Source organism: Ursus americanus, chromosome 21 (assembly GCF_024610735.1).
Source record: "Ursus americanus isolate L20-20 chromosome 21, mUrsAme1.1.p, whole genome shotgun sequence".
Classification (NCBI taxonomy): domain Eukaryota; kingdom Metazoa; phylum Chordata; class Mammalia; order Carnivora; family Ursidae; genus Ursus; species Ursus americanus.
The window spans coordinates 41,277,234-41,298,638 of record NC_142147.1 but is presented as its reverse complement, the minus strand read 5'-3'; the positions used below and the strand labels follow the sequence as shown (position 1 = coordinate 41,298,638).

Genomic DNA, 21,405 nt, shown 5'->3' with positions numbered 1-21,405 from the left:
TCTTGCACACTCTCCAGCAGAGATCCCTGATGGCAATGAGGAGATGTCTACTCTGGGAAGGCAGAGACTTGCCAAGGTCATGTACCAGGGGAGGGAAGAGTGGGGGAATCCTAACCTCATGCTGGGTCCAGCTGTCTGCCTGGGTCTGACTGGCTGCCCCTTATCCTTGGCCCAAGCCAGGCCCTTGGGGTCATGGGGACTGGGGAGGCACCGTGGAATGTTCCTGGCATGTGCTGACAGGGGATTTCATGCTCCAGCTGGGCCGGGAGGAGCCTGCTGGGCGGAGACCTGGAGCTGGAGACTCGGGAGGGTGCCCAAGGGAGGCAGCAATGTGAGGACAACATCGGGCTGGGTCTCTGCCACTGACCACATTAGCCTCATCGCTCTCCTGGGCTCCTGGAGTTCTCCGAGCAGCTGTCCTTCCTGAGGGGCTGTGAGTGGTGAGAGGAGAGCAAGGGTCGGGGGGGGGGGGCAGGAGAGAAGAAGGGTGAGACTGAAGAGGAGGAAAGGAGAAAGAGAGAGAGACTGACTCATGGGAAGAGAGGAAAACAGAGAAAGAGAAGGAGACAAATGGACCAAGAGAGACAATAAGAAAAGCCAGAGATGTAGAGAGAGGGACCCAGAAAAAGACAGAAACAGAGAGAGGATGTTGGCAGTGGACACTGCGAGAACCACAGGCAGAGGACCCAGGATGGCTCTGACGACCCTCATCAGGGCTCCCCTGTTCCTCATGGGGCTGCTGACCACAGGTGAGTGGGATCCTGGCCTTGTGACCCAGCGCCAAGTGGCCCTCATTTCCCACTCATGTTCTCCAGACAGACCTTCTCTTGCTGACATCCCTGTGTCCCCAGGCCTGGCCCAGTTGCCGCTCCCTGCCTCAGCTCCACGAGGCTTCTGGGCTCTGCCTGAAAACTTGACGGTGGTGGAGGGGACTGCTGCTGAGCTGCGGTGTGGGGTCAGCGCTCCTGGCAGTGTGGTGCAATGGGCCAAAGATGGGCTACTCCTGGGCCCGGATCCTAGGATCCCCAGCTTCCCGAGGTACCGCCTGGAAGGGGACCCTACTAGAGGTAAGGGATCAGGGCCTAAGACCCTGAACCAGCAGCAGGGCCTGACTGGGTTCCTGACCTGGGACCCCTGGTCTCACCTGCAGGTGAATTCCACCTGCATATTGAAGCGTGTGACCTGAGTGATGACGCCGAGTATGAGTGCCAGGTCGGCCGCTCAGAGACAGGCCCTGAGCTTGTGTCTCCCAGAGTGATCATCTCCATCCTGGGTATGGGTGAGAGACCGCCAGGATGCATGAGTCCCATTTCCAGCCCTCTCCTACCCCAGGGCCCAGGATCCCAAGCCCTCAGTCCCAGGCCCAGGGTGCACATCTGATGAGTAGTGAGACTCAAAACCCAAATCCTCCTATTTTTCTCAGTGGTGGCAGCTCACCCCAGACCTTTTCTCACCAGTGCCCCCCAAGGTGCTTCAGCTGACCCCCGAGGCAGGGAGCACAGTCACGTGGGTAGCTGGGCAGGAGTACGTGGTCAGCTGTGTGTCTGGGGATGCAAAGCCAGCACCTGACATCACCTTCCTCCAGAGTGAGTGTTGGTGAACTGGCGGGGCCCCTGGAGTGGGGAGGGAGTGTGTCCCTCTGAGAGGTCCCAGAAAATAGGACATTCCTTGAGTGATGGGGATGCAGGATCGGTCTTGGGGAGATGTTGAGGCCAGTGTGGATGGGAGGGAGCATCCAGGAAAGGACACCAAAGTGATTGCAGGACTGCTGGTCGGAAACTCAGAGAAGAGGCTGAGGCTCCAGATGGAGATATGGGTGTCATCATTGGTGCAGGAGCAAGAAGCTAGGTGATGGCGGTGGGTGACACAACCCGGCAAGGTGGTGAGGGCATGGGCCCAGGAGGAAGGCCTGAATGTGTGGAGGAACAGAGCTGGAACTTTTCCTCCAGAACGAGGAGGGAGGGGGCATTATGTCCACCCTGAGGATTTCCAGACCAGTCTCCCAGGGATCTGCCTCGGGGTGGGGGGGGGGGAGGCAGCATCCCTCTAGCCCTCTTGTTGCCTCAAGGTGGACAGACAATTTCTGACATCTCTGCCAGTGTGAATGCGGGGGTCCCAGGAGAAACTATTCACCACAGAGGCCACAGCCAGGTATGAAATTTGGGATGCCCTCCCCTCAGCCTGGCCCCCAAATTTCTCCATGAAAACACCAAGCATGGAGACCAGAGTCAGGCATGAACATCTGGGACCTAATTCTTCACTCTGACCCCTCCAAAACATCTTCATGGGAACCCTAGTTCCAGAGTATCAAGTACAAGGATTTTGGTCAGGTGTGGGCCTCTGGGATTCCAATTTTCACTGCTGACCCCCCAGATCTCCTCCATGGAACTCTAGATCCTAGAGGAAATCAGCAGAGAGACTTAGGCAAGGCGTGGGAACCTGGGATCCCCACCTCTTCACCCTGACTCCCCAAATTTCAGATGATGACTCTGACTCCAGAACCCCAACTTCCCATCCCAGGGTGACACCCCAGAGCTCAGATAACGGGCAGCTACTGGTCTGTGAGGGGTCCAGCCCAGCAATGGACACCCCTATCCGGGTCTCAGTCACCATGAATGTTCTGTGTAAGTGGGGAACTGAGTCAGCTGTGGGCATGGGGGATGGGAAGCAGGAATTGGGGGTCCTGGGGGGATTATGGAAGGTTCAGGTTCTCAAGGAGAAACATGGGGGTTCAAAGGCAGGTTGTGGGGCCTGGAAAGAATGGATGGGCTCCCCAGGCCCACTGAGTGACTGCTGCTTCCCAGTCCCCCCAGGACCCCCTATCATTGAGTGGCCAGGCCTGGCCGAGGGGCACGTGAGGGCAGGACAGAGCTTGGAGCTGCTGTGTGTAGCCCGAGGAGGGAATCCGCCAGCTATACTGCAGTGGCTGAAGGTGAGGGCAGAGGCAGACATTAGGGTGGGAAGGGAAGCGGGGTGGTGGTGGGAGAGGAGCTGGTCCTGAGCTGGCCCAGGTTTGTCTCTGTCTTCAGAATGGCCAGCCCATGTCCACAGCATGGGGCACAGAGCATGCTGAGGCGGTGGCCCGAAGCATGCTAGTGATGACTGTGCGACCGGAAGACCATGGGGCGAGGCTCAGCTGTGAGGCCCACAACAGTGTATCTACGGGGATCCAGGAATGCGGAGTCACACTGCAGGTCACCTGTGAGTCCTCATGCCAGCTGCCCATCTGTCAGTCCGTGCCCCAGAGAACCATCTGCTTGTGCCCCCAAATCATGCCTGTCTGATGCCAAAGACCTTGTCATATGTCCCCAGTTCTTTGTCGGGGCCAGTGTGTGAGGCATCCAGCCTAGCTTCGTGTCTCTCCTCTGTCCATCATCCCTGCAGTCCCCCCCAGTGCCATTACCATCTTGGGATCTGCATCCCAGTCTGAAAACAAGAACGTTACGCTCTCCTGCATCACCAAATCCAGTCGCCCACGTGTTCTGCTGCGATGGTGGCTGGGTTGGCGGCAGCTGGTGCCCACAGAAGAGATGGTCATGGATGTGAGGCAGTGGCCAGGCTCCTGGGTCTGAGGGAGGAGGGAGCCGAGGGCACGACTCCTGGATCTGGGAGAGGACGGGCCTGGCAGCCTGGGTGACTGGGTCCTGGCCTCCTGGGTCTCACAGAGGAGGGGGTGGAGATGATTTCCATGTCCCTGCTAAGGTCTGGGGTGAACCCAGACCTCAGGTACCGGGGATGGGACTGCTCTCATTGCCAAGTCTTAAGTTTGCTCCTTAGCAGGGCCTGCACGGTGGCCACATCTCCATGTCTAACCTGACGTTCCTGGTGCGGCGAGAGGACAATGGTCTGACTCTTACGTGCGAGGCCTTTAGTGAGGCCTTCACCAAGGAGACCTTCAAGAAGTCACTCATCCTGAATGTGAAATGTGAGCCCAGGGGTGCCCCATCCCTTAGAGACTCCCCACCCCCACTCTCAGGCCCAACCCAGAGAGAAAAGCCCCTCTTCCCGGCTTTCCTCACAGATCCTGCCCAGAAGTTGTGGATAGAGGGCCCCCCAGAGGGACAACGCCTCCGGGCTGGGACTCGAGTGAGGCTGGTGTGTTTGGCCATTGGAGGCAACCCAGACCCCTCTCTTACCTGGCTCAAGGTTGGTGCCAAACAAGGGTTTGTGGGGTGGCCAGAAATAGGGGGAAAGACGGAGCCCTTTCTCTCCTCCAGAGTCTTGGGGAATGTTGGAAAAACGTGAGCTTCTTGAAAAATACTGGAGAGTTGGAGTTTTGGTAGGGAATTGGAAAAGACACAAATGCCATGAAGATGAAACAGAATCCTAGGAAAATTCTGGAAACTCTGGGAAAACAGAATTCTAGGAAAAAAGAAGGAATTCTAGATGAGGAAAGGGAATTCTAGCGAAAAGGCAATTAATTTCACCAAAAGAAAAAGAAATTCTGGTGAAATCTTAGGGATTCAGATGAAATGGCAGCAATTTTAGGGAAAAACTAAGAATTCCGGGTCCAAGGACAATGAGGGGCAAAGGCTAGAAATTTGGGGGAGAGACTAGTTATTCCACAGAACATCTGAAAATCTATTAATAATAAATTTCATCTGCAAGATTTGGGGGTAAGAAAGTGAAATTTCATTAAAATTAAAAGAGGGATGCCTGGGTGGCTCAGTCATTAACCGTCTGCCTTCGGCTCAGGGCATGATCCCAGGGTCCTGCGATCGAGTCACGCGTCGGGCTCCCTGCTCCGCTGGGAGCCTGCTTCTTCCTCTCTCAGTCCCCCTGCTTGTGTTCTCTCTCTTGCTGGCTCTCTCTCTCTCTCTCAAATAAATAAATTTTTAAAAAATCTTTAAAAAAAAGAAAAAAATCAGGGGCGCCTGGGTGGCACAGCGGTTAAGCGTCTGCCTTCAGCTCAGGACGTGATCCCGGCGTTCCAGGATCGAGCCCCACATCAGGCTCCTCCACTATGAGCCTGCTTCTTCCTCTCCCACTCCCCCTGCTTGTGTTCCCTCTCTCACTGGCTGTCTCTTTCCTGTCGAATAAATAAATAAAAATCTTTTAAAAAATAAAATAAAATAAAAATTAAAAAAAAGAAAAAATTAAAAGAAATTCTGACAGAATTCTGAGTAAATCCTGAGAAGTTAGGGGGCTAGTGAAAATTCTGGGGGAAGGACTAGAAATTATGGGAATGAAATTTAATTGGATAGAATTCTGGGAAAAAACTAGGTTTCTAGTAAAAGACTGGTGTAATAAGAGGATATGGGGGAAGGATTCGGAAATCTGTGAAAAGACCATGGAATTAAGGGAATGATCAAAGGAAATCTTTGGAGAAAGTGGGAATTTTAAGAAAAAGAACTAAGGACAGGAAACAACGTAGAAATTCTGGGAAAGGTTTAGGAATTCCATGGGACTTTCCTGGCGTGTGGTGCTTGCTAAGTGTAGCTGGAATGGATTTTGAGGAGTGGGGCTGAGGGTCGGCAGGGGACACCGACCACTGCTAGAGCAGAGGAGGCGGGGCCAAGGTGTGGGGCATGGGGCTGGAGGCCCGGTCCCACCGCAAAACCTTGGGGCTCTAGGGCCCCAGGGTAGGCGGGAGAGATTCCGTGTGGGAGGTGCTCGATTCCAGTCCCCATTCCTCTACCTGAGCTGGGTGCCAGGGGAAGGAGGACACTTTTCCTCATCACACGAAGGCTTTATCTGCGCTGGCGGCAGCCAACTCAATGGGGCTGTTTCTAGGGGGAAATGGCAGGGCTTCGCCGTCCCCCAGTCAGTCTTTGCCCTCAGGACTCCCGGACGGTGACCGAACCCCGGTCGCCCCAGGAGCCGCGGCGGGTGCAGCTGGGAAGTCTGGAGAAGTCAGGGAGCACGTTCTCCCGAGAGCTTGTACTGATCACGGGTCCGTCGGACAACCAGGCCAAGTTCACGTGCAAGGCGGGTCAGCTCAGCGCATCCACGCAGCTTGTGGTGCAGTGTGAGGGCGCGCTCGGCCACGGCCTGGGGGAGGGCGTGGTCGCGGCGGGGAACTAAGCCAGAGCCAGGCTGGGGGACAGTGGGTATGGAGAGCTAGGTCGTGTGCGGCAGAGCTTGGGGTCTAGGCAAGGCGGAAGCAGGCTCTGAGCCTCGCTCTTCTGACCCGTTCTTGAAGTTCCCCCAACAAACGTGACGATCCTGGCCAACGCGACGGCTCTGCGCCCAGGGGATGCATTAAACCTGACTTGCATCAGCGTTAGCAGCAACCCTCCTGTCAACTTGTCGTGGGACAAGGAGGGGGAGAGGTGAGAGTGCCAGCGGTCCCTCCACTCTCTGGTTCCGGTCACGCCCCTTTACCGTTTGAGCCCCCACCCCCACCCCCACCCCTGGTGTCCTGCCCCGTACCTAGTACCCCTCTGCCTCTGGTTCCATCCTTGAGCTAGCCCTGACCTGACCCTACCACCCCTGCGTGGGCCACAGGTTGGAAAGCGTGGCCACGCCGCCCCGTAGTGCCCCATTCAAAGGCTCTGCGGCAGCCAGGAGCGTCCTTCTGAGAATGTCTTCCCGAGACCACGGCCACCGAGTGACCTGTCGAGCCCACAGCCCTGAGCTACAGGAAACCATGAGCGCCTTCTACCGCCTCAACGTGCTGTGTATGTGGAAGCCCTCTTGATTCCCTCCTGACCTTATACTACTTGGGTCTTCACCTTGACACTGGCCTTTATCTCCATTCTAAAGCTTGACACTTTCGTGACCTTTATCCTTGACCCCTAGCTCTACACAAACTCCTCTCCTGCCCAACCTCCATTTTGCCTTGCCCTTTATTCTAACCCCTGACTGTGAACCCTCCTGAACCCTCTCTCCAACTTTTAACCTGACTCTGGCCTTTACCCTTTTCCTAAACTAGATCCTGACCTCTATCCTGAACCTGATCGCTGAATTCAGCTCTGAACTTGTTACCTTGTCCACAATCTTAAATCTAGTCATGACTCCAACTTTAACCCTCATACCGGTACCTGATCTCAAATCCATCCCAGACCCCAACCTTAACAACAATCTTGACTCCCTTTGGCGCCCCTTCCACAGACCCTCCGGAGTTCCTGGGGGAGCAGGTGCTCGTGGTGAACGCAGTGGAGCAGGGTGAGGCACTCCTGCCGGTGTCTGTATCTGCCAACCCTGCCCCGGAGGCCTTCAACTGGACCTTCCGCGGCTACCGCCTCAGCCCAGGTTTGTGGAGTGGTCACAGAGAAGGGTGCAGGTCTCCCGGACTGGAGGGGGCTGGCAGGCCCCTCACCCTGACCTCCCCCAGCTGGTGGCCCTCGGCATCGCATCCTGTCTGGTGGAGCCCTGCAGCTATGGAATGTGACCCGCGCTGACGATGGCCTCTATCAGCTGCATTGCCAGAACTCGGAGGGCACCGCTGAAACTCTAGTGCGGCTGGATGTGCACTGTGAGCCCCTATCATCACTCTGGGAAACTAGGGCGTTCTAGGACCCCGCCCCCATGGTAGCCACACCCACTCAGGGAATCTTGTCCACTGTGGAGTCTCCTATGGTGGAAGCTCCGCCCACCTAGGCGTATTCATCCATCCTGAAAGCCTCCCACTCTGGAGCCTTAACTGTGATGGAGTCACTCCCACTTTGAGAACCTTGCCCACTAGAGAGACCCTAGGTGGAATCTGCTCAGACAGGGGGGCCACCTACATGGGAGTTACTCTCATCAGGAAGTCTTGGGGCGCTTGGGTGGCTCAGTCGGCAAAGCATCTGACTTTTGATTTCAGCTCAGATCATGATCTCAAATTCCTGAGATTAACTCCTGGCTCCACTGTGCTCAGGGTGGAGCCTGTTTAAGATTCTCTCTCTCCCTTTACCTCTGCACACATGCACATATGCAGGAGCTCGCTTTCTCTCTCTAAAAAAAAAAAAAAAATTAGGAAGCCAAGCCCACTGTGGAAGATCCACTTTCTTACAATCCTGGAAGTTCACCAGACCTGCTCTTGTCACCACAGAGGCACAGTACTGTAGTGGGTGGAGAATGCCTCTCTAACCCTGAGAACTTTACTTTGCATAAAGGGCAGACTGTATCATACCTGTTCATACCTGTAACTTTCCTGAGCACCTCTAAAACACTTCTCCCACTTGGGGCCTTTCCCACCATCATCTGTATGGGCACAAGTGCCTTCCCCAACCCCTTGCCTCTCCCAGATGCTCCCACTATTCGAGCTCTCCAGGACCCAACTGAGGTGAATATTGGGGGTTCTGTGGACATAGTCTGCACCGTTGATGCCAATCCCATCCTTCCAGGGATGTTCAACTGGGAGAGGCTGGTAAGGATCTGATCTTTGGTAAATGGAAGTGGGGGCTGGGGGATGTGGTTTCTTGACTGTGAGTTCCTTGGGAGGAGGGATCACAGCTATATGATCCTATATAACTATATATTTGTTGGGACATCCTCCGAGAACTACCTGTTGAATGGCAGATGGATGGGTGCATGAGTGGATAGATAACCAAGTGAGTGGGCAGGCAGGTGGATGTGTATATGGATCAATAGGTAAGTGGATGGATGAATAAGTAGATGGAAGAACAGATGGACAGACAAGTGAATGAATGGATAAATGATAAATAGATGAGTGACTAAAGGTTGAATGAAAGAAATGAATAGATAAATTGATAAAATTAGAGAGTAGATAGACGGATGAATACCATTAGTGGAAAGATGTCTGTGGAAGAACAATGGATGAACAGATGGATAGATGGATGGATGGATGGATGGATGGGTGCATGGGTCAATGGAGACATGGAGAGATGGATAAACAGGTAGTTGGATGAATTGATGTACAGTTGCATGTATTTATGGGTATGTGCATGTATGAGTAAATAGAAGGGGTGGATGGGTGGATAGATGGAAGTGTGGATAGGTAGAAGGAAGATGAATGAATGGGTGAATGCACAAATGGATGAAGGAGACGTAGATAGATAAATGAATAAATTGACAAGGAGATGGATGGTTAAATACATGGGTGGATGGGTAGATAAATCGCTCTGAGCATGAATGGTTGGATAAATGGATGAGTGAATAGTTTTCTGGATTGGTGGATGAATGGATGGGCCCATGAATGAATGATTGGATACACAAATAGATGGATGGATGACTCGGGGGATGGATAGATGGATGGGGGAATTTTTTCTTTGGCAGATCTGTGGAAGGTGATTGTGTCTGGGAGAATAAAGGTACAGGAGAGACCCAGTTTGGGTGATAATGGAGCTGGGGCCAGACTTGGGGGCCATCTCCTGTATTTTGTGCCTCAAGGGAGAAAAGGAGGAGGACCAGAGCCTGGATGACATGGAGAAGATGTCGAAGGGAGCCACAGGGCGTCTTCGAATTCACCATGCCAAACTGGCCCAGGCTGGTGCTTACCAGTGCATTGTGGACAATGGAGTGGCACCTCCAGCCCGAGGGCTGGTCCGACTTGTTGTCAGATGTGAGTAACACCCAAACTCCTGATTTCAAGGCCTGCTACTAAACTCACATCTCTCATGTCCTTCCACATATCTCATGTTGACCAACAACTCCTACTAGTTGCCCCCCAGGTGGAGCACCCCACTCCCCTAACTAAGGTGGCTGCAGCTGGAGATAGCACCAGTTCCGCCACCCTCCACTGTCGTGCCCGAGGCGTCCCCAACATCGTCTTCACTTGGACCAAAAATGGAGTCCCTCTGGATCTCCAGGATCCCAGGTGAGTCAAGGCCTAGCCAGGCAGCACTCTAGTCCCAACTTTGGTCCCCCAACCCATGTTACCTTTCCTGAATCCTTGCTACACCTCCTCCCCAGGTACACAGAGCACACATACCACCAGGGTGGGGTCCACAGCAGTCTCCTGACCATTGCCAACGTGTCTGCAGCCCAGGATTATGCCCTCTTCACGTGCACAGCCAGCAACCCCCTTGGCTCAGACCACACCAACATTCAACTCGTCAGCATCAGTATGGTGGGAGTGGGTTATGAGGGTGTTGGGAGGATGTTCCCTGGGTCAATCCCCAAGTCTCTGATTGTCACAGAATGGCAGGGTTCCCATAACTGAGAAGTGTTTATGCGTGGGGATGGAGTTTCTGCCTGCCCTGAAAATCCTAATGGAGACTGGATCTTCAGGGAAACCCACAGGAAGGAAAAGAAGGAGGAGGGAAGAACTTATTGGCCCAAGTAATCAAAAAGTAGGTTCTCAGGAGTCACTGGATCTAGGTTCAGCTGTCATCAAGAACTCTCTGACTCTCAGGTCTGCTTTTCTCTGTCTTGGCTTTATTCTAAGTTTCCTCATAGAGGGCTATTAGACTTCCCAGGAGAAATGGAATTTTTCTCTTCCTAACAGTGGTATGAAAGTACTAGATTTAAGATTTATTGGCTCTACTCAGCTCCCATCCCACCCCTGAACCAACCCTGTGGTCAGGGATGGCAACACCCTGGTTGGCTTGGCCTGGTCACATATCTCTCCTACAAGGAGTAGAGTCATTTCCATCAGAAGCACCTGGCCTGAGAATCTGGATGAGTGGTTTTCCAAAGGATACTCAGGGTTCTGTATCCAGAAGAAATGAGGAATGAATGTGACATAGGCACCAAAAAAATCCACACAAGGAACATATGTCATATACATTCAGTGCTCCTATTTGTCAAGCCTATTTGCAAATTTGCCTACTTGCTAAAAATTATTTGTAACCTCAAAAAATCAATACTCATACTGCTTTCTTGGTCATTCAGAAACATGTACAGAGCAGGTAAAAAAAACTGAGTCACCCAATGAGCACATTCTCAGCTGGGGTAGAACAACGTAACACTCTGCCTTCTTATTCCAGCTTTCATACTGTAAGTAAGTGTCCTCTTTGTGGCCTATTTAGTCCCACAGTTTTTGCACTTTTGTGCTTTTTGTTAGTGATTCTGCTATTTAAAGTGGCCTCTAGCCACAGTGCTAACATGTTGTCTAGAGTTCCTAAGGATATGGAGAAAACATTGCTGTTGGATAAGCTTCATTCAAACATGAATTGCAACACTGTTGGCCGTGAGTTCAATGTTAATGAATCAATACGCTACTTTAAATAAGGTGTCTTTAAATAGAAACACAAAAAACAAGGTCATGTATTGATTGGTTGATGAAAATGTTGTGACAGGAGGTTCACAGAAATCAAACTGCATTTCCACCAGAAGCAATGATTTGATGTTCTGTAATTCAGTGTTCATAGCAACTTTATAAAACATAACCACAACTAATCACAAGAATCGACTATATATTTAAAATAATTCTTAGAAAAACCTGGAAGGATCTTCTAGAACCTTTTGTATCCTCTGACTACTCCCCTCATCTTTTTCTTCAAAGGCCGTCCAGATCCCCCATCAGGATTAAAGGTTGTGAGCATGACCCCATATTCAGTGGGGTTGGAATGGAAACCTGGCTTTGATGGGGGTTTGCCACAGAGGTTCCAAATCAGGTGGGTCCCTGTCAGGGCAGGAAGGGATGGCAGCCAACATGGCTGGGGCACCTCCCTGAATGACTGCCCTCCCTCTCGTACAGATACGAGGCACTGGAGACCCCAGGGTTCCTCTACGTGGATGTCCTACCACTTGAGGCCACCACCTTCACATTGACTGGGCTGCAGCCTTCTACACGATACAGGGTCTGGCTGCTGGCCAGCAACGCCCTGGGGGACAGTGGACTAACTGACAAGGGAGCCCAGATCCCTATCACCACCCCAGGTGGGAAGCGACAATCTTGAACAGGTTGCAGAGCTCCTCAAGGGACTTATGGGATGATAGAGTGAAGTAAATATTATTCCTTTTTTATAGATGAAGAAACTGAGGACCAGAGAGACTAAGTTTACTGTTGAAGCTCACACAGTGAGAAGGAGGTAGAGATGAGATTGGAACTCAGGCAGATGAACTCCAGGAACCAGTTTTTAGCCACTAATCTATTCTGTCTGAATGTGATTAATGACACAAGGGAAATTAGAAAAATGTTTTAATTGAATGGAAAGAAAACATGGAAATTGTGGGGTGCAGCTAAAGCAGTGTGAGCAGGACATTTACAACACTACGTGCTCATTTAGATTTTTTAAAAGGCTTCAGACTGATGCTTAGTTTCCATCTTAAGAAATTAGAAAAAGAAGAGCAAATTAAACCCAAAGTAAACAGAAGGAAGGAAATAATAAAGAGCAAAAACCAATGAACTAGAAAACAGAAAAACCATAGGGAAAAATCAATGAAATCAAAAGCTGCTGCTTTGAAAAGGTCAATAACCTTTATAAAGTGAGTCAACGAGAAAAAGAAAGAAGACACAGCTACACCCGTATCAGGAATGACAGGGGGCATTACTACTAACCCTACAGACATTTAAGGGGAAGTTAGGGAATGTTATGGGCAACTCGATGCCAATGAATTCAGCAACTTTGATGAAAGGAACAAATTCCTTGATATGACTAATGAGAACGTTTGACTCTGGCAGGCACGGTAGTGTAGTGGCTCATCACACAAAGCCTGGTTTAGACAAGCCTGGATTCAGGTCCCAGCTCTGCCACTTCCTAGTCATGAGACCCTGGGCAAGGTGCTTAACATTATCCAGCCTCAGTGTCTAAAAATAAGGTATCTGAGATCTCTGCACCTGTCTCTGAAAGTAAGATCTCTCTCAGACAGTTGTGAGGATTAAATAAATTAATTTATCTAAAGTGTTTAGAACAGGAACCTGTACAGAGTTAGTGCTATGTAATACTGATTTGGAGAAATGCCCTCTGCTCAACTTCTGTTTACTTTGCCCTATTAAAGCTCCCTCTTTCTGTCTTTCCCTTCCTGACAGAGCATCAGCCTTCTTCCTTATGGAAGTAAGGAACTTCTCCCACTCCTTCTCTTTCTTTTCCCCATTACAGTCTTCCTTCTAAGTACTAAAGCATAAAGTACTACACTCACTTTGCTTGCTCTAGAACACCTCTATTAAGACATTCTGAGAACCCAGGATCTTTTTTGGTTAACCCTCCAAAATTGATAATTTGGGTTAAAAGGACCTTCCATACCATAAAGCACTCATCAATAATAATAATCATCATCATTGTTATTATTATTATTATTGGCATTAGAATGGCTGTTAATAGTATTGCCATTACTATCAGCAATTTGCAGCTCTCTTTGAAATATTCCTAAGAAGCCATAAATCAGTTCCTCAGAATGGGTTGAAAAGCTTAATAGGAAACCATGAAATAGTTAAGGCTTACCCAGATTCTTGGTGTAGATTCACAATCTCTATACCCACCCCGCAGGTCTAGACCAGCCTTCTGGAGAACCTGACTACCAGCTGCCCACAGAGCAGCCTGCAGGTAAGTTTTCAACCCCTTGAATATCCCTCTCTCCCTTGAGAATAGAGCCTTCTGGCTTCCAACCCCACCACCTCTGTTTTGTGGCCACAAACCCTTAAGACTTAGCTCTGTCCCTTATGCACATCCTAAGCTCTTTCTCTTTCCTGGATGTGACACATTTTCTCTCTGCCTAATTCAGTTTAATTCTGAAAGAATTAGCTGAATCCATGCCCTGTGCAAAGCCTGTATCAGTTGGCTTAAAAAAAAAAGATTCATTTATTTATATTAGGGAGAGAGCGGGGGAGAAGGAGAATCAGAGAATCTTAAGCAGATTCCCCACTAAGTGTGGAGCCGGAGGCCGGGGGGCCTGAGGCAGACCCCCACATGGAGCTGAGGCAGGCCTGGACATGGGCTGACGTGGAGCCCCACATGGTCCTCGATCTCACGACCCTGAGATCAGGACCTGAGCTGAAACCGAGTCAGATGCTTAACTGACTGTACCACCCAGATTCTCCTGTATCAGTCGGCTTTCGATGCAAAATAAACCACTTCAAACATGGGCATTTACAGCAACAACCATTATTTCTCTTGATTCTACAAGTGGCTGAACAGTTCTGGTCTGGGCTACAGGCAGCTGGAAGCTTGTCTGGGATTGGTTGACCTAGGATGGCCTCCTTCTCACATATCTGACAATCTGATTCTTGGTTGGGACAATGGAGATAACTGCACCACATGTCTCTCCTTGACTTGTTCATATGGAGGTGGTCACAGGAGTCCCAAGAGCAGCAGGACTGGGCAAGCACTTTCAAGTGCCTGATTCTGTCACACCTGATATTGTCTCATGGGCTGAAGCAGGTGACATGTCTCAACTCAGAGTCAGTGTGGAAGGGGACTACTCAAGAGTGTAGTTACAGGGAAAGAATTTTGACCATTTTGCTAACAATCCCCCCCTCAAAGTCTGAGATGGTTGCAAGTGACAGAAATTCAGCTGTTGTGGGCAATAAAAAGTTATTGGTTGGCTTGTGAAATTGAAAACTCCAATAGGTTCTCATGATTTTCACAAAGGATGTATTTCTCACTCTTTCTCAACTTTGCCTTCATCTCTGATGGCTTCCTTCTCAGGTTCTTTCATCAAGAGGGCAAAGAAGTACCCACCCCCCTCCACATACCTCCAGCTTTGTTCCACTTCTCAGTAGCCAGCAGAGGAGTGTCCTAAATGTTCTGGCAAAAATCCACCTTGGGTCAAATGCTGGATGGGTCTGAACTGATCACTGTGGAAAGAGGGATGGGTGCTCTTATTGGTCAGGGAAGTCCATATATCCTCCATGGAGATTTGTGGGAACATACAGCCTAAGAGTGAGGGAGTGGCTATTTCCTCAAAGGAAGATAAGTGCTGTTAGCAGAAGATAGGGAGATAGATGCTGAGCAGATGTCTACTTAGAGGGATTTAGTCTTGTCCTTAGGGATATAGCAGAGGACTCCGATATTACCTGGAAGGGAAGTTTGTGCAAAGAGGAAGTCATTTGAGAATAAAATCAGTTGAGAAGAAAGGACATTTACTAACACACATTTGACTCTTCCAAGGCTTAGGGGTGTGGCTTTGCCTCAGTGGTTCTGGAAACAGCCAGTGGTTAGTTTGTGTGGCTGGAGGGTCCAATACCAGCGTCTATGGTTGGTGGGGAAGGCTGAATACATGGGAGGAGATCTTGAATGCCCAGCTGGAGCTCCCACCTGAGTCTACACACAGGGCTCAGGTAGGACCCACTGTTAGTGGCTTGACTTGAGAAAGGAGCCACCTGCCCTGAGGTGGCAAGAAGGAGTGGATCTGGACATCCCTGCCCATCTGCTTCCCTGGCCTAGGAAGAGGGGCTTTGCTTAGTCAGAAATGGGCTTTCTCAGAGAATGCTGCTCCGGGCCTAGGGCCAGTCATTTTGGGTTCACTAAGGGGTACCTTCTTCCCCCAGGACCCTCAGGGATGCCCCTGCTGCCTGTGTTGTTTGCTGTTGGGGGTCTTTTGCTGCTTTCTAACATCTCCTGTGTTGGGGGATTCCTCTGGCAGCGGAGACTGAGGCGTCTTGCTGAAGGTGAGGAAAGACCATTCTTCCCCTGCAGGGATGGAGGCCCAAGGGTGACAGGGAGCCCTGGGGCTGCTCCATATTGAAAGTTTCCCAGGGACTGTTTGGCCAGAGGAGGGGTGTCTCTGATCCCTTTTTCCCTACTTCCCTCAGGCATCTCAGAGAAGACAGAGGCAGGGTAAGTGGGAATATTTTTCTGTAAGAAAGGCTCTGAGGAAGGAGGTTTGGGGATGAGAGGTGTCAGAGTCAACACCCAGCTGACCTCCATACCTCTGTCCTGGAAGGTCGGAGGAGGACCGAGTCAAGAATGAATACGAAGACAGCCAGTGGACCGGAGACAGGGACACTCGAAGCTCCATGGTGAGTGAGGGTGCTCCCAAAAGCTCTGCTAACAGGGAACCGGCAGACTAAATTTCTGCCATTAACTTCAGGTTAATCATTGTCCTTTCTGGGAACTATGGAATCAGAGGATAGAAAAGATTTTATCTGGGTTTTTTTTTTGGGGGGGGTGGTTGACAGGTTAGCACAACAGATGTAGAACCATATTACCACTCCATGAAGAACTTCAGCCCCCAGCTGCCACCAACACTGGAGGAGGTGTCTTATCCTCGAGGTGAGTCATGATCATATCAGAGTTCCCTCTGCTCATAGATCTCCCTGCTATCTGGACAGGTGCCTTGATTATCCCTTCCTTCCACTCCAACTCCAGGTTTCACACATCTTGAAGAGGCGGATATGGCTTTTCCTGGACACCTGTATGATGAGGTGGAAAGACTCTATGCCCCACCTGGGGCCTGGGGACCCCTCTATGATGAAGTACCAATGGTGAGGAGATTTGTATCAGCAGAATTCTTTCCTGGCTACCGCCAGAAACCTACCTCCTACTGTTTATATTAGTTAGGGTAAACTAGACGTCATAGCACAAAGTCCTATTTCCTTCTCACATAGCAATCAGAGGTGAGTGACCCTATTGCACATGGTTATTGCAGAACTCAAGTTCTTTCCATTGTGTTCCTCTGCCATCCTCTAGTGCATTGTTCAAGTTTGCATAGATGGGCTCGTTCACTGCGTGTTTCAACTGTGGGAGAGGGAAAAAGAGAGTGTGGTGGAGACACAACCCTGCCTTATGGCCCAGGCCCAGAAATGGTACATTCTACTCTTTCCCTGATGAGAACACAGTCACATGGTCACACCTAACTGTAAAGGAGACTGAGAAATTTAGTCCAGCTTGACATCTATATGCCTCACTATAGTTCTATTACCATGGAAGAAGGAAGCTATGCATTCTACTGAATAATTAGCCTTTTCTACTACACTGGTTAAGCAGACAGATATAAAGAAATAAGTTTTTGGCCCACTCAATTGAAAAGTCAAGGGATAGAATAGTCTTCAGGCCCCACTCAGGTGGAACCAGAGTGTCCTCCCTACAGATGTCCCTAGAAAATGCAGGTTTGTATCCTCTTAGATTAGTAACCTTCAGAGAAAGAGAAAGTCTCTTTTCCAATAGCTCTAAAGCCCCAGAGCTGACACTTTATTAGTCCAGCTTTGGTCACATACTTATTGTTGAACCACTGAGGCAGGGGAAAGACTATGCTAATTGGACAGATCTGGACTGGTACCCAGCCATGGCATCAGAGAGTAGGGGCCATCCACTGGACTGAGTGAGAGAGGAACAGAGAGCCCAGAGGGAAGTGAAGATGGTAGCTGGGCAGGCAAGAACAACAAACACTTTGACTATCAACTATCCCCACCTACTGTAAGGGAGGTGGGGCAGAACACTTGACTTTCTGTGTGGCCTTGGCAAATGCTCTGGCACCTCTAGGCCAAGGATTTCCCTCTGTAACTGTCCCAGGTGGGGCACTGTTCTCACCAGCATGGAAATAATGTGCATTAAAATGCTGTCCGTGGTGCTGAACCATATGTGCCCTGGAAAGCACAGATGCAATCTACACACTTTTTCTGTAAAGGTCCAGATAGTAAATACTTCGGGCTTCGCAGGACATGCTGTCCTTTTCAAAACTACTCAGCTCTGCTGCTGTAGTATAAAAGCAGCCATAGACAATACATAAATGAACAAGTGGCTAAGTTCAATAAAACTTTATTTTTGGACACTGAAATTTGAACTTCATATAATTTTCACATCATAAAGATTCTTCTTTTGCTATTTTCCCATTGATTAAAACATGTAAAACCATTCTTAGCCCCAGGCGGTACAAAAACAAGCAGCAGGCTGTATTTGGCCCATGGGCAAATCAGCTCTAAAATTTGCTGATCTAAAACAACAATTTCCTCCCAATCCTAGGGCAAAACACATCTCCAGTAAGGACCACTCTACATGGTCTTTTTTGTCTTCTATTTTGATGAAAAATTTGATATTTATAGGACTAACAGAATCATTATTCACATTCCACTCCAATTCTCAATATCATGCACTTTTAAAAGTTTCATGTTTCTGACATTTTAATTATTTTTCTGACAGAAATCATGAGATATCTTAGACTTGCTTAAAAATAACCCACATGGTGAGGTTAGGAGATGAAAAGATGGAGATATAGATAAATCAAGATCGACCAAGGGTTGATATTATTGAAGTTAGGGGTGGGTACATTGAGGTTCATGATGGAGACTCATTATAATCTCTCTCCTCTTTGTATTTGTTGGGTTTTTTCCTCATAATTAGAAACTAAAACATTTTTTTTCCTGGGAAGTTGAGTAGGAGTGTGTATCCCTCCTAGAGCTGTAATGAGGACCTATAGGGCATCTTCTTATGGTTCTAACTCCACCTTTGCTTGTCAGGGCTCCTGTGACCCCTGCTGGCTTGAGGAGACATATGAGGATACAAGAGGAATCTATGATCAGGTGGCAGGAGACTTGGACCCCATGGAACACGATTCTCTACCCTTTGAGCTGAGGGGACATCTGGTGTGAGAGCCTTCTCGACACCCTTTTCCTACACATGCAGGACATAATATTCCACTGGTCCATGTGTGTAAGTGACAGGAGATGATCCAAGTAAGGCTTACATAAATAAGACTGCACTGGGAGCTGCCTTTAGAAACTAAACTTCTCCAAAGGGAAACAGTAAATTGTAAAAGACATCTCAATAATGAAAAGCTATTCCAGGGTCTTTATATTTTCTAAAGTAAAATTTTCAGAAGTTGGGAAAGACATAAAAATAGTTCATTTTGAGTTCAATTACACCTGAAATAGCTAATAATAAGTGGAATTTGTGAACCATTATTATATCTAACTTGTTTTATTATTTTCCACAGGTATCTAAAATATGATGTATAAACTATGACACACATGTAAACATAAATAGACTTTACAGAAAATAAAAAGACAACAAAACAAGCTAGATACAAAAGAATACATATTGTATTATTTCACTTGTAGAAATTCTAAAACAGGCAAAGTTAATCTAAGGTGACAGAGCATATCAGTGGTTGCCTGGGACCATAAGAAGGGAATTGACTGCCAAAGGGCACAACAGAACTTTTTTGGGGTAAAAGAAATGTTCTATATCATGATTGTGGTAGTGGTTTCATGGGTGTATAGATTTGTCAAAACTCATTGAACTGTACACTTATGATGGGTGCATTTTATGGTACGTAAATTATACCTTGGTAAAGGTGATTTGTAAAACAGTCTCCATAATAAAGCAACCCAGCAAGATAATTCTTATTGTTTATATTGAATAGCAGAAAGACTGAGAAATCTGCCTATTTTTATGGAGAACAGAGTATAGCTAAGTACAATCTTCATTTAGGCCTCCATTTCTACTGGATTAATCATATTATCAAAACTGTAGGTTCAGGGGTGCCTGGGTGGCTCAGTCGTTAAGTGTCTGCCTTCGGCTCAGGGTGTGATCCCGGAGTTCTGGGACTGGGATCGAGCCCCATGTCGGGCTCTTCTGCTGGGAGCCTGCTTCTTCCTCTCCCACTCTCCCTGCTTGTGTTCCCTCTCTCGCTGGCTGCCTCTCTCTCTCTCAAATAAATAAATAAAATCATTAAAAAAAACACTGTAGGTTCAAATGCTCATCAACATATTTTTTTTCCCTCAGTTTAGACTAAAATAAGCTTTTACACTATAGCACTCGAATACACAAATACGCGGGTCCAAACAATTCCCCTTTAATTTGAAAGATGATTCGGTTCTTAAAAGTAGAATTTTCCTAATTGTGTATTTTTCTTTTTCAAAGAAGGAACCTACAGCATTCTGTTTCCACACTGGCTAAGCAGGAAAGGTGAATTTATTGGTCGTTCTAGATGACAGCATCAGGGGAATGCTGGCTTAATGCATTGCTGGATCCAGTATTGAAACAGAGCCAGGAAAGGTCTATTTTTCTACGTCTCTTGGCTCTGCTTTTCTCTGTGTTGATTTCATCCTCAGGTAGACTCTTCATTTAAGAAAGAAAGATGACCACTTACAGCTCTAGGCTGGCATTCCAAGCTCAGCAGCCACAGTGACTCTTTTGCCGATAGTTCTGGAAAGTCCTGGGGCTGCTTTTCCCTCGGCCCAGCTTGGGTTTTAAGCCCATCCCAGAACGGATCATTGTGGCCAGGGAAGAGAATATGCTGATATTCTTGGATTTGGGTTGTTGGGTACCACTTGAACGGCTTGGGTAAGGCTCCCCAAAGGAAATCCATGCTGTGGTTGGGTCTCTTTGTGCACTTCCTATTTCCTCTTGCCAGTGTCTGAATCAATGCACCAAATATCTATTGCTTCTGTCTGCCCATAATCTAGTCCCTTTTAATTTACATAAATAACTATGAATGAGACAAGTTCCTGATTACAACAAGCTCCTGGATCCAGCTGTGCCTGAAGTTAGAGCTGCTTCTGGACCATAAATTCCCCTTCCCCCTTAGGCCAGTCTGAATGGTGGCTTTAGTTAGTTGCAACCATAACTTACCCTCTTTCTTAAGCCAGTTTGAATGGGGGCCTTTAGTTAATGGATACAAAAAAATGGATAATTTGCAAGGGGCAGAAACTCACTTGAGCTCAAGTAGAACTAAAAAACCATTTATTTTACTAGTTACTAAGGGAAAAATAATAATGTCATAGTTGAGAAAACATTTAAAAATGGAACTACCCTATAATCCAGTAATTGCACTACTGGGTATTTATCCCCAAAATGCAAAAACACTAATTCAAAGGGATACATGCACCCCTATGTGTATTGCAGCAGCATTATTTACAATAGCCAAATTATGGAAGCAGCCCAAATGTCCATTGATAGATATATGGATAAAGAAGATGTGGTATAGATACACAAGGGAATATTATTCAGTCATAAAAATGAATGAAATCTTGCCATTTGCAATGACATGGATGGGACTAAAGAGTATAATGCTAAGTGAAATAAGTCAGTCAGAGAAAGACAAATATCATATGATTTCACTCATATGTGGAATTTAAGAAACAAAACAAATGAACGAAAAGAAAAAAAGAGTGACAAACCAAGAAACAGATTCATAACTATAGAGAGCAAACTGATGGTTACCAGAGTGGAGGTGGTGGGGATGGGTGAAATAGGCAAAGGGGATCAAGAGTACAGTTATCATGATGACCACTGAGTCATGCACAGACGTGTTGAATCACTATATTGTACACCTGAAACTAATATATGTTATATGTTAACTCTACTGGAATTAAAATTTAAAACTTAATACAATTTAATAATAATAATAATAATAATAATAATAATAATAATAATAATAATAATGTTGAGGACGGGGAGCCTGGGTGGCTCAGTCATTAAGGGTCTGCCTTCGGCTCAGGTCATGATCCCAGCGTTCTGGAGTCGAGCCCTGCGTCGGGCTCCCTGCTCAGCGGGAAGTCTGCTTCTCCCTCTCCCACTCCCCCTGCTTGTGTTTCCTCTCTCGCTCCCTCTCCCTCTGTCAAATAAATAAATAAAATCTTTAAAAAAAAATAATGTTGGGGGATTTTTTTTGTTTTGTTTTTGCGAAAATTTTAAGAAAAGAAAAAAAGAAACTAGAAAATGAACCATAGAATAAATCTGAAGAAAATAGAAT

At 48.0% G+C, this 21,405-nt stretch overlaps 1 protein-coding gene across 1 annotated transcript; it reads left to right on the top strand.

Moving 5' to 3' along the window:
• Positions 1-284: 284 nt before the first annotated feature.
• On the top strand, positions 285-20,837 carry NPHS1 (NPHS1 adhesion molecule, nephrin). Its single transcript, XM_087870709.1, is given in 30 exon segments — positions 285-749; positions 852-1,067; positions 1,151-1,273; positions 1,458-1,586; positions 2,069-2,106; positions 2,108-2,151; positions 2,521-2,624; positions 2,805-2,932; positions 3,030-3,201; positions 3,385-3,542; positions 3,781-3,925; positions 4,022-4,146; positions 5,782-5,968; positions 6,143-6,272; positions 6,448-6,620; positions 7,054-7,194; positions 7,277-7,417; positions 8,172-8,293; positions 9,277-9,448; positions 9,547-9,703; positions 9,799-9,950; positions 11,333-11,444; positions 11,528-11,709; positions 13,260-13,316; positions 15,260-15,379; positions 15,524-15,548; positions 15,655-15,730; positions 15,890-15,983; positions 16,080-16,195; positions 18,167-20,837. Coding segments are annotated over 30 exon segments (3,888 nt in total). The 5' UTR covers positions 285-532; the 3' UTR covers positions 18,299-20,837.
• Positions 20,838-21,405: the final 568 nt, after the last annotated feature.